The following is a 12,107-nucleotide window of genomic DNA, read 5'->3' on the forward strand; positions in this document are numbered from 1 at the left end:
GTATTATCCTATATCCTTCATTTGTTTTGGTTAGAATATCTTCATGTACCCTTGAATAACTAGGTTGGCGACTGTCACCCTGAGGACATTTGCATCAGCCGCCCCTAAATTGTGGAATGACCTGCTGGGAGAGATTCAACAGCTGCATATGCTGTCTGGATTTAAAACAGTATTAAAGACCAGTCTCTTCCAGCAGTTGGCATTTAAACTGTAAATTTTAAATGATGCATTTGAAATGTGGATTTTTTTATACTATGGATGTTGCTTGTTCTTTTAAACTGATGTGCTTTTAACTGATGCTGTTGTTGTTCCCTGCCTTAGGTAAGGAATCGTCACCATCACCATCCCTTTTCTTCTGCAAGTCCACAACATTGCAGCCCCACACCTTTTTTGAGTCGCTATGTTTTGATCCACTTTGGATGGCCAATGAACAAATGGCCAGCACCAAAATATAGCAAAAATACAAAACATATAACATCCAGTGTACCGCCGTAGCACAAATATATCCACATTCTATTCCAACTGAGATGTATATCTTCTATATATCCAAGTAGGAGGGGAGAATGCCCACAGTCCCATTCTGCATAGCATCACAAAATTCACACATTATTAGAAGACAATGGCATAGTCAAGTATTATAAAACGTTGGCACATTCAACAGTTGGATGCCACATCCTCATTCCACCAAACCTTTTCAAGGATGGCCAATGTACATTCACACACACGCACAGAGTGCAACACCATCTTTGGAAAAGAAAGATTTATTGAAAAGGTCTGGAAAATAGGTATGCTCTCAGCAATATTTTACAAGTTTTCAAAGCATTAACAGTATGAAATGTTAGGCATTTTTTCTTTACAACGTTCAGAATTCCGGATATGGGTTTAACATTAGGTTTGACGATAACAAAGTTTAACAATTAGACCTCTGGAGGATATCAGGCCAACCAGTTCCTTGTCACCAGCATACACCCCAAACCCTTCTCTGCTGCATCTCCCTTTGTTGCCACATTTTAGGATGCTGGGAATGGACATAACGATAAGCAAATAGCTGCTAGGCCAGGGATGCTTTGAAAGCATCCAAGGGCAGCTGGTACTTACTGGGTTGGTAGGACACAGCTCTTTACACCAAGGTGCAATCATATGTTCTTTCTGGGAAACACAATCATAGCTCAGGTAACAAAGCCTTAGGTAACAACAGCCCCCTTTCTTGTATTCTCTGTATAGCTGGAAGGGTTCTGTTACTGGCTTTTGCAGCACAAAGTTGCAATATGAGAAAGAAACTCCTTTTTACACACCTGTTTCCTACCACCCATTTTGCTGGATGCTTTTCTTGGTAGTGTTGGCATTACGGGGATGGTGATTGTGAAACACTGGAGCAAGGAAGGATTTCTGGCTCCGGCACCAAGGTGTGTATATTGAAAAACGTTGGTAGTTTCTTTAGCACAGGTGCTGAATTTTTATGGTTACTTTGGTCATGTTCTACAAACTCAATCTCCTAAAGAAGGCTCGGCGTATTTTGTAATCTCATCTGTAATGAGTTTTTGCTTCTGCTACTAATCCTTTCTTGCATCAAAGTACTTCATATGAACACTAACTAGCAAAGCCTTTTACCCTGTTCTTCATTATTTCATTAATTTTGCAATGAAGCAAACTTACATTTAAGCGCTATCCTGGTCACCAGAGGTAACTGGAAACTGCTTGGAAGTGAGCAGGATATTGGAGGAAGGATGGAGGACTGTGTGTGCCCAGCATAAAAACCTAGCAGGCTGGTAAGTGGAGAAAAATCCCTGTTGTTGTTGTGCGCTTTCATGTCATTCGTGACACACAGTGACTCCAAGGCAAACGTATCACAGGAGCTTTTCTTGGCAAGGTTTGTTCAGATAGGTTCGCCTTTGCCTTCCTCTGGGGCTGAGAGTCTTTGACTTGCCCAAGGGTCACATAATGGATTTCCATGGCTAAGCAAGGATTCAAACCTGGTTCCCAGAGTTGCAGTCCATTGCTCAATGACCAGCAGACAAATGAAACTCTTGCCTCTCCTCTGAGAGCCCACAGTGAACTAGTAAGGATTCTTTCAGGCTAGTAACATTTGTGAGCATGTTTACAGAGCCGTTCTAAAGCAATGCTCCATCACTACTGCTCAAGGAGGCATTCAAAAACTGAATACCGTGCCTTCTAGAAACCCCATGACTTTTTAAAAAAGGTGATAACATAAATTATACAATTCAAGTGAAAACAAGTATCTAAAATAGCTTTTTGAAGTTCCTTACAAAGAGAGGGAAGGAGGGGTGAGGAGCAATTCACAATCCTTTGCTCTTTCAGACCAACTTTAAAAATCTATCCAGCAAGTCCAAACCCGCCGTTCTAACACACAAAACATTCACAAGACTTGCTGTTACACAAGCACATAACTTACATACACACAGATACTTTAGTGCAGCTGACACTACTGCCGAAAGCTGAAAATCTGTCCTGTGCAAAACAGACACGAGAAAGAACATGGTGGAGGAATAAAAGCATTCACACATTCAATGAATGCTTTGGGGAAAGACATTTTTACATGTTAAATAGGGTCAAGTTAGCGCCAGCCACGACACACTGACAGACGTCTGCTTAGCTTATTTGGGGCACACTAACTTACCCCATTCTTGAGAATGTCTCAAGATTTTTGCAGAAGAGGAGGAGCAGGGGAAGCAAAGAACATAAATGGAAATGTAAAAGGCTGGACCTACCACCTGCAGCAGAATGAAAAAGCACAAACCAGTTGTAAAATGCACATTCTAATGAATGGAGGAGGTAACACTTTTATGAACGGAAACGCAGGCACATCCCACTCATCCTTCAAAACAAGGATGTGCTATTAAGCTTCCTTTTGATGCCACAGATTCACCTGAGTTTCAACTGAGCAGGAGGATCTTACCCTTCAACTGCGGGGATAAGGCAGGGATTAGAAGGAAAAAAGTACATTGGTTTTTAGAACAGCCTCTGTTTTCTTGACAGTCCCCTTTTATCTTCATAAAAGCAGTGTGCAATTTCAAAATACAGGTACGCCTATGAGATAGAAACCACAGTGTGTTGAAGGCACCATAGGAAAAAATGCTAGGAATGTCTCCTGGTCTTCCAGTTGAACAATCCTTTTGATATCCTGGTCAGAAACTAACCAGGGGACAGCCCTCATTTCAGAGCCACCGGCTTCATTCTTGAGTTAAGGAGCATTTAGAGTCTTCCCACCCGAACAGCGCTAGTAAAGCTCAGGCGTTCAGAAGACAAAAGCCAAGCCAGCCTCTTTAAACAGGGGGACTGGCATCTCAAGCTGCCATTCCTTGCTGGCTGGATCATGGCTATGTGCTTGCTTCTGGTGTCGAGTTTGAATGATGCAGAAAGACATCCTCGTTTTAAAAGTACATACATACAAGCTGAGCTTCAGAATTACAAGACAAAGAACTCTGGAGTGAAACCTTCTGGCTTGCTCATATAAGCGCAGCGATTATGGAACCGGCCTCGCAGGTCAATTCTGGCACAATGCGATGCCTCCTTGTGCAGCAGAGCAAATGGGAAAAGTATACAGAAGCAAAGTTTCACCTGGAATGGGCCTGGAAGCTCTCACTCACCAAATATTTCTGCAGGGCTTGGCCTCAGAGAGCTGCAAGGGATGCTTTTGAGCCCGCAAGTCATCTACTCGGAATCCCACATTGCCACTTTAAAAGATGCTCCCAAACGTCTTAAGAGCCAACCATTACAATGAAATGGCTACATATGGGAAAAGAAACTGCTGTACATATGTACAGCATCTTTTTAAAAAACAATTCCACAGGTTTCTCATGCTCAGGTGAAACTTTAATTCCCCATAATTCCCTGGGGACATCTCCAGTGCAAAGAATGTGCACAGCAGCAAGCTCAGGAGTGCTGCAGCACACATCTGACATTACTCATTGCAGCATTTCTTCAACAGATGTACCCAGAGTACATTTTTGTGCAACACTGGCCTGCGTTTTCAAATCTCAAAAGCGCACTCATGTCCTTCAAATGCACAGCGAGAAGCCAAATGCTTCCAACTACTGTCATATTCAAGGAAGAGCGTCAAAAGCTTGTCTGGATTATTCTTCCTGATGTTAGGGTAGAGGAGTGGGAAGAGAGGTCTGCTTGTTTCAACCATCATCAAAGAGGTCTAATGAACTTAGTACAGACATATATCAGTGACAACAGTGTAAAAACACAGAGAAACACAGGAATGAAAAATCAGCAGCTGCGAAGACCCTTTTTTCGTAAACCGAGGACAAAGAGAACAAACAAACAAGAAGGAGCAGTCTCACTGATCCTTCTCACTTGGCTAACAGGATGCTGTTCTAAGTGCGCAGAGCTGCACATTTTACAAGTGCCATTTTAACAACCATTTGCTTAGCTCACCAAAATCGTGGCTGGTAAGAGACCCTGGGATTAGCCAACGTTGGGAACAAGTCCAAAGGAACGCCAACCATTTTAATAAGGCTTCTGCAAAACTTTTCTTCCCCAGAAAACACATTGCACATTTACAAACATTTCTTTGATCGACAAACTGCATCTCTAGTTACTCTCAACTCAAGCATTCCCGACGGACAGAAAAATAACATGATATCTGGTCATCAGCAGAACAGACTGATATGAGGTACACTGCTGTCTTCTTTAAAAAAATTATATATATGCATGTATATGTATATACATATATATACATATATAGCACAACATATTGGTTTAATCCCAGTCGATTTAGGCTTAAAAATACATTTTATACATAAGGGATAGTGCTATTTGTCATCTCATCCCATGTGCCCCACTAGCACCAGCATTCAAAACTCTTCTTCCTCATCCACAGCAAAGTGATTTTGCTTCTTCCGAACGTTCCAATGCAAACACTCAGCCAGGCTTTCAAACCAGTCACTGACAGGGTCTTGGAAACAGATCGATGGGAGAGGGTAACATGAGGTAGTGATGCTGATACTGTTGGAAAGAGAAGAACTGCCTTCAGTTAGTATAGATCCAACACAGGAAACAGGCTGGCCCTTGAAAGCCAAGGAAGTGTGGTTATTAAAAAGCTCTCTATGATCCCACCACCACCACCACCACCATGGACTCATTGCAAGGACTGGAGAGCATCAACAAACCACTGCACTTTCAGTGTCAGTGCATGAATGCATACAAAACCTGGAACTAATAGAAGGTACCTATTGTATATTGAGGACTGCTGAAATAAGGTACATGGGAAAGGACAAAACCTGGAGGGAAAGCACAGATTTTGCATGCAAAAAAAAAAAAAGCATTCTGCGAGTGTGGATCTGTGTCTGTGTCCAGTAAAAGGAGATAGAGGTGATGGGCAGAAGGCAAATTTGCTGTAGGAACCTACATGCAGAGCATAAGGGAGAGAGGGAAGGAGGGAGGCATCACAACCCACTCAATAGAAGCAACAGCACACAGTTTCAAAACTATCAAACTCTGCCAATTCGTTTATTTTATCCTGCAGAAGGGGGGGAGGAGATGCTGCAAATTGCTATCTCTATAGTTCCTCAACCAACCCCTTTCCCAACCTGGTACCCTCAAGGCACCTTGCACCATCCTCCGCAAGCAGGGAAACGCTGAGCAAAAGTGTGACAGAATGCAGACAACTGGATAAGAGAAACACAGATGTGTCAAGAGAGAGAGATGGAGAGTTACAGTAATGTCTTATAACTGTTGCAGAAGCTGGCCTGATCCTGATATGTGCCCAGACCTTTGTAACAGCTAGAAATAAATAAGACAAAGAGGCAATGCAAGCGGGTGGGAATTCTTTCGTCTATTCCCTGCCCTTCCTAGCTACCAAGAACAAAGACTGCTCCTGAACTATTTGATCAAATCTGGGTTCCATTTCTTCATCCCAGTAAAGTCTGAAAGACTGTTGAAAAAGTTGGAAATTTATGTATTTTTAAAAATGACACAAAAATACTGCTCTTTCAGATATATTTTTCAGCTGAAGTGAGCGTTGAAACCTTTCCAGAATGTCAAGGAGGAAAAGAAAGCCTCACCTGTCCCCATGGCAGATTTCCTGTCTCTTCCGTCCATCAAATGAAACCCATGCTGTGTTTCTGGCATCAGGAGAAAGCATGATCTGAGGAGAGAAAAAAGCACATGACTTCCAAGATCTCAACACTTAAGCAGGAATTCATCTCTAACAGGCAGAGTAATGATGGGTAGTAGTTACAGTGGTCACATATTATCCTCCAGTATCAAAGGCAATGTTCCTCCAAAGATCATTTCCTGAGAAACTAGAGGAAAATTGTGCTATTGGGTTTGAGTCCTGCTGGTGGACTTCCTAAAGTCCTAAGCTTGGTTGCTGTGGGAAAGACATTGGTGTACCGGAGAGACCTTTAGTTTGATCCAACAAGGACTACTGTTGTGTTCTTCATCATTAAAGTGTCTCCCTTGCTGCCAAGTTTGCAATGAATATACAGCAATGTAGCAAAATTGCCAAAGTACAACTGGGATTACCTAAATGAGTTTATCATTAATGTACGGTATAACTGGCTTTCTTGGTGGTGACTTTAACTTTGGGATCTGCACATTTGGGGACATTATTAACATTTAAGATGTGCCAGAGGAGGGGGGAATAGAACTTTATGCTCAGTACAAAACAACTTTATGTGTGCCTCCTTCTACTTTAAGAGTGGGGTAGCACTACAAGTGATTGATTGATTGAATGATTGATTATTTAATTTCTATCCTGCCTTTTTCCCTGAAGGGACCCAAGGTGACTCACAATAACAATTCCAAAAATATATTGCCATAAAACAATTGTAACATTAGTTAAAAACAATATAATATTACAAACATTAAAACCACAACAAAATCACAATACCCATCCCATATAAAACCCACCCCATGACTAGACATTAAAAGCCTGCCTGAACAGAGCCATTTTTGCCTGGCGACAAAAGGCAAGCAAAGAAGGGGCCAGCCTTGCTTCTTGTAGAAGGGCATTCCAGAGGGCAGGAGCAGCCACCGAGAAGGGTCCCTCTCGTGTCCTCACCAAGTGAGCCTGTGATGGTGGAGGGACCGAGAGAAAGTGTTCCCCGGAAAATCTTAGGGCTCTAATTTTCAGGAAGCACCCACCTTCAGTTCCACTCCTGCAGGAACAACAATGGGCCGGAAGGACAGCGAGTGCGGGCAGATGGGGGTGATCATAATCGCAGGAACGTTTGGGTGGATCATGGAAGCACCCGCTGCAGCTGCGTATGCTGTGCTACCCGTTGGAGTGGAGACAATGACACCTGAGCAAAACAAGAAGCATTGTTTTTATTTGCAGCTTTTTCTATGCTTTAGGCTCAGCAGGGGGGAAATCCCTTGCAAGAGGATTGAACAATCTGCAACCCACTGGATGGGCATAAATTCCATGGTTTTGCTGTCTGAACTTCAAAAAATGAGGGAAGGGAGAGATTTCCTAGCAGGCCAGAATGCATGGCTGGTGAGTTGAGCTTCGCTCGTTGGGTTATCAGGCACAGAGGTCTACCTTATGAATGAACCAGTTTTTGAGCTGAGAAGATTCAAATGTTTCAAAAAGAAATGAATGCCCACTCCCTTTCTCCAGTTTACATGCCTCATTTCCAGCTGGAATTTAATTTTCTTCTGAAAGTATCAAGCTCTCTTGACTAAGAAAGCAGAGAGCACCTGAGAGAATAGGCTTACCGTCTCCTTGCACTGTAGTTATCAGATGTCCATCTAGAAAGACATCCACATTCGAGAGGTAGGATGAAGGACCTCGGTCCACCACAACTTCATTCAGGACCTGTCATATATTAGAGAATTAAGTTAAATATCGGATGCATTTATGTAAAACTGTAGCCAGAATGGCTCTGTTTTAAAAGGTATTGCTTCACATAATCAGACATCTTACCATTTGTGAGCAACCTGCAGAATATAGGGAAGAAACCAGCCGCACTTTTTTCATACAGGAATGGGCAAGTGCACAAAATACAGAGGGCCATTTTCATCCTGTAAACTCTGCTAGGCTGTACCAGCACCCCAAAGCCCTCAGTGTGTCTGTGCGCACGCACACTTTCAAGTCACCTGTCGACTTATGGCGACCCATGAATAGTTTGTTTAGGCAAGGAATACTCAGAGATGGTATTGCCACTTTCTTCCTCTGAAATATAGCCAACAGCATCTGATATTCCTTGGTGGTCTCCCATTCAAGTACTAACCACGTCTGAGCCTGCTTGGCTTCCAAGATCAGATGGGTCTGGTGCCTTTAGGGTATTTAGACTATAAGCTTTAAGAGGCTTTAGGGGCCATGTTTTGGGGCACCAAGAGCCCGTGATCCACACTTGGACGATCCCTCCTTATATAGTTTGAGTCTCAACACTAATACATACCAGCTAAATACAGCTGTCCCGGAACATTTGCTGGGGTTAGGGGTGAAGGACCCCCATAAATGTGGAAACAATACAAATAAAAAGCACTATTCTATTTCCATAAGAGAACACCTCTCTAGAAATGTCTAGGTACTCTATGGTCAACAGCTGCCAGAAGCTGATCATAGAATGATGCTGGAGGAACTACAAATGCCTAGAGAAGTGTTTTCTTTAGGAGCGTCTAGGTTTTCTAGCACACCTCTGTGGTCAACTTCCAGCAGAACTGAAACTTAGAGATTCCTAGAGAGAACATATAAATCAAAACCACAAATGATCAAATCCACAAAAGTCAAAGACGCAAATGTGGAGGGACAACTGTAATAAGAACAATTCAGAATAAGTGTAATTTCAGGAGTGGAACAAAGAAGCAACTCTTCCCTTCCCTTATTCCATACAAATCATTCTATTATGCATTCTTGTCCAAAAAGAGGAAGAAAAGCAAATGCATCTGAACACACACCTACCTGATATTGAATAGCATGCTTGAACATTTCTTTCTCCAGATTTGGAGGCATCACTCCATTTTCTTCAATCCTGTTCTGAATCACTGTTTTCGTCTCCCTGTGCTCCTTGACAACTTTCACTTTAAGCCTGCTTCGGAGAACAAGTGCTGCATTGCCTAGAAGAGTAGGTTTGAGGGAGAAATAGGGAATCAGAAATATAGCAGCTGCCTCCACTGGGTCAAATTCCAAGTTTAGTGGACACTATTTACCACTGTGGCTTACGTATAATAAAAATACATTTGACACAATAAAATGATGTGTCAGGAACTGCGTCGTTGAACTTGCCTGCCATGGTTAATAGATTCTGGTTTGGTCACCATAGTTAATGGAAACTGGCTTTGCTTGCTTACAACATTATATGGTACCACCACTGAATGATGGGATATGCAGTCATAAGTTAATTGCTATGCTTGTTGCTTCCATGTTTCCATGTTTCTCCCTGCATTTTTTTTTAACTGCCTCACCTGATGGAGAGTCCTGGAGGCCACAGAAGCTTTCATATTACTGTGGGATTGCTGTTGGTCTTAATAAGGGTATTGCCTATCTGTGGATTGTGTTCTGTTACTTCTGCAAAAGCTTGTGAGAGCCAACACCAACTACAACTAAGAACACAACAACTAACACAATGCTTACCTTCTATAACCTGAGTGACTTGGGACTGAAAATTCTCAAAATTGAAGGGGGTAAGAAATCCAAGGGACCCCAAATGGAAAGCCATAACTGGAGGCACACTCCCCTATTGGAAAGAAGAGAACAATATTCAGAAATTGGACCCATTTTAATAACTTAACCTTGGCATTATGGCCCAGGCACATTACACAGAGCAATTCTGTGCTAAAATGTACAAGCTGAGTAACCAATACCAATTCAAGCAACCTTGCAACTAAACCAAAGATAGACCAGAATCCCATCAAGGTACTAAGCTTCCATAAAAACAGCGACGTAATTGTTACACTTCCTGAGAGCTCCCACAACTAACGTTACACTTATATCTTATGACACTTCTCCACTCCAATTGCAGACTGTCCTCAAAATTAATTATCTTAATTAACTTAATTATAATTTTGGTTATTGCCATTGACGAATTTCCATTTTCCTGACTTTACAGAAAGTGTTAATACTGATTTCATTCCACTCTCCATTCCTACTTGCTAAAAGGACAAACAGATGTTAAGGGGACATAGTGGTCTGGTGAAGTTCAGAGGACCTGACTGAGACTGTAGGAAGGCTGGATTTGGATCCAGGGCCAGCAGCTAACCACTCTTTGTGTTGTAGCAATATGGAAGCACACACAGGTATCAGGAGTGTTCCAAAGTACGCTTAACAATAAGAAGATTGTAGACAAAGAAACAGTGCTGATTATAAACTCACCGGGAAAAGTGAAGAAGCATACAGTAAGGTCCCATCTCCTCCCAAGCAGATGATAAAGTCTATCTGGTTTGAGATATCATCATAGTCTAAGGAAGGAAAAAACCATTTGTTACCTTTTAATTGCAATCCTATCAATTTAATGGGCTGAAACAGAGTGATACAAACAGTACTGCAAAGGCTTTCCACCGTTGTGACCATGTCCTATTAACACTATCTCTTCCAATTCTAGTCATTCCTCTTCTCTTGTGATTAAGTCAGAATATAACATTTACAAAGGAAAAGGACATTCAAATGTGTGCGAAATTCCTATACCCCTAAACTCAGCAACAAGAGTCTGTATTCACTGATCTGGAATTAAAGGGGTGGATGTCCTTCCAAGGCACAGCAAAGGGTCCCATTTCGCTCTGCCCTGATGGGGTTCTCTCTTAAAAGAGGGATGTAGACATAAAAGTGAGAATTACCTTCACTGAAAGAGCAAAATTTTTTCTTCACTGGTCCAAAACTATCATCATTCATGATGGCCGGGTCTTCCAGCACTTTTTTCTCTACATAAACAATCATGTTGTTCACCTGAAGGGGGAAAGACAGCAAAACATTTAAAAATATCATTATATTGGAGGCAGGGAGAGCCAAGGATGTCCTTCTGGAAGCAACATGCAATCCCAAGCCAACCTTATCTGCCTCAACAGTAAAAACGTTTCACAGCTCTTCCATGTTAAGGAAAAGCATATGCAAGTCTCACCAAAACACTGTAGCCATTCTACTGTCTCACAAGGCAATTGAGTCAGCCAGCATCTAAGATGAGTAGAGTCTCTACCTGACTATGGCTTATCGAGAGGTCATCTATACACTCACACATATTTGAACACACACATTCTGTGCCTGCATGGAGATCCTCAAAAGCTGCTAGAGCTATGTTTACATGATATAAGCTGTGTGCTCCCACCTATTCCCAGTTCCAGGTCTGCCAAATGGTAGGCTTGGAGTAAAGGGGCAGCATGAAGAAGGTGGGTTGTGTGAGGGCACAGATGGCCACTGAAAGAAGTATGGGTTTAGGTAGGCAATCTGCTTTTTTTCTTCATGAGTTTTATGACTTGCTGCAAGCAGTTCCTCAAATTCTATGGAATACCCTTGTCAAATTACACAGAGAACCCACACTTCTGCAGTGATAGTGTCCCATCTGTTGAAGAACAAGGCTAGTCTGTTGTGAAACAAAGGAGAGGGGCAGGGGGAGAGGGAGATAACTTAAGAGTCATGCAGAGGCATTTGGGTGGAAAGGCAGTGTTTCAACTGGAATGACAGGAAGATGATGAGACCTAGGACATTTTATCACTGGGCTACAGGTGTTATTTCTCCTTCTGCAACCTAGGCAGCTACTATATACTGAATCAAACCAGTGGCCCACCTACCCAGTATTTGCTAGAACAGAGTTACTCCTCTGTACTCTTGACGTTTTAGATTCCAGTTTCATCATCCCTTCCATTGGTTATACTGGCAGGGGCTGATGAGAGCTGGAGCCTAAAATATCTAGAAAGCAACAGCAAACGGCAAAGCAGCAGGTCGGACGAGACTGATCTAGAATGAGTGGCAAAAATCCTTCAGGCAGGATGTCTGCTGGATGTTACGATTGTTAACTTAGGCCCCGAACAGACAGGCCAAAATAAAGCTACTTCGGGTCACTTTGGATGTATGCTGTTTAAATGATGCATGTGTCCTAAGAGTCCAAAAACCGCGCCAAAGCCGTGCTACAATCCTTAGCACTGGAGTGCAACTTCTGGCCTCTTGAGATGCATGTGTCATATAAACAGCATACCTCCAA

General features: G+C 42.4%; 1 protein-coding gene across 8 annotated transcripts in view; it reads right to left on the reverse strand.

Moving 5' to 3' along the window:
* Nucleotides 1-12,107, reverse strand: part of NADK (NAD kinase) — a 54,435-nt gene that overhangs the window by 8,460 nt on the left and 33,868 nt on the right. For 6 of the 8 annotated variants that reach the window (XM_042480270.1, XM_042480268.1, XM_042480269.1 and 3 more), the window contains 7 exons: nt 10,750-10,858; nt 10,289-10,374; nt 9,551-9,653; nt 8,879-9,033; nt 7,690-7,789; nt 7,117-7,274; nt 6,033-6,115 (listed from right to left, as the gene is read on the reverse strand). In XM_042480270.1, coding sequence (XP_042336204.1) covers nt 6,033-6,115; nt 7,117-7,274; nt 7,690-7,789; nt 8,879-9,033; nt 9,551-9,653; nt 10,289-10,374; nt 10,750-10,858 — 794 coding nt within the window. Of the gene's footprint in view, nt 1-745; nt 4,975-6,032; nt 6,116-7,116; nt 7,275-7,689; nt 7,790-8,878; nt 9,034-9,550; nt 9,654-10,288; nt 10,375-10,749; nt 10,859-12,107 lie in introns of those variants that run through there. The other 2 variants (XM_042480272.1, XM_042480271.1) reach the window with 1 other exon arrangement.

This window comes from Sceloporus undulatus, chromosome 7 (genome assembly GCF_019175285.1).
Source record: "Sceloporus undulatus isolate JIND9_A2432 ecotype Alabama chromosome 7, SceUnd_v1.1, whole genome shotgun sequence".
Taxonomy (NCBI): domain Eukaryota; kingdom Metazoa; phylum Chordata; class Lepidosauria; order Squamata; family Phrynosomatidae; genus Sceloporus; species Sceloporus undulatus.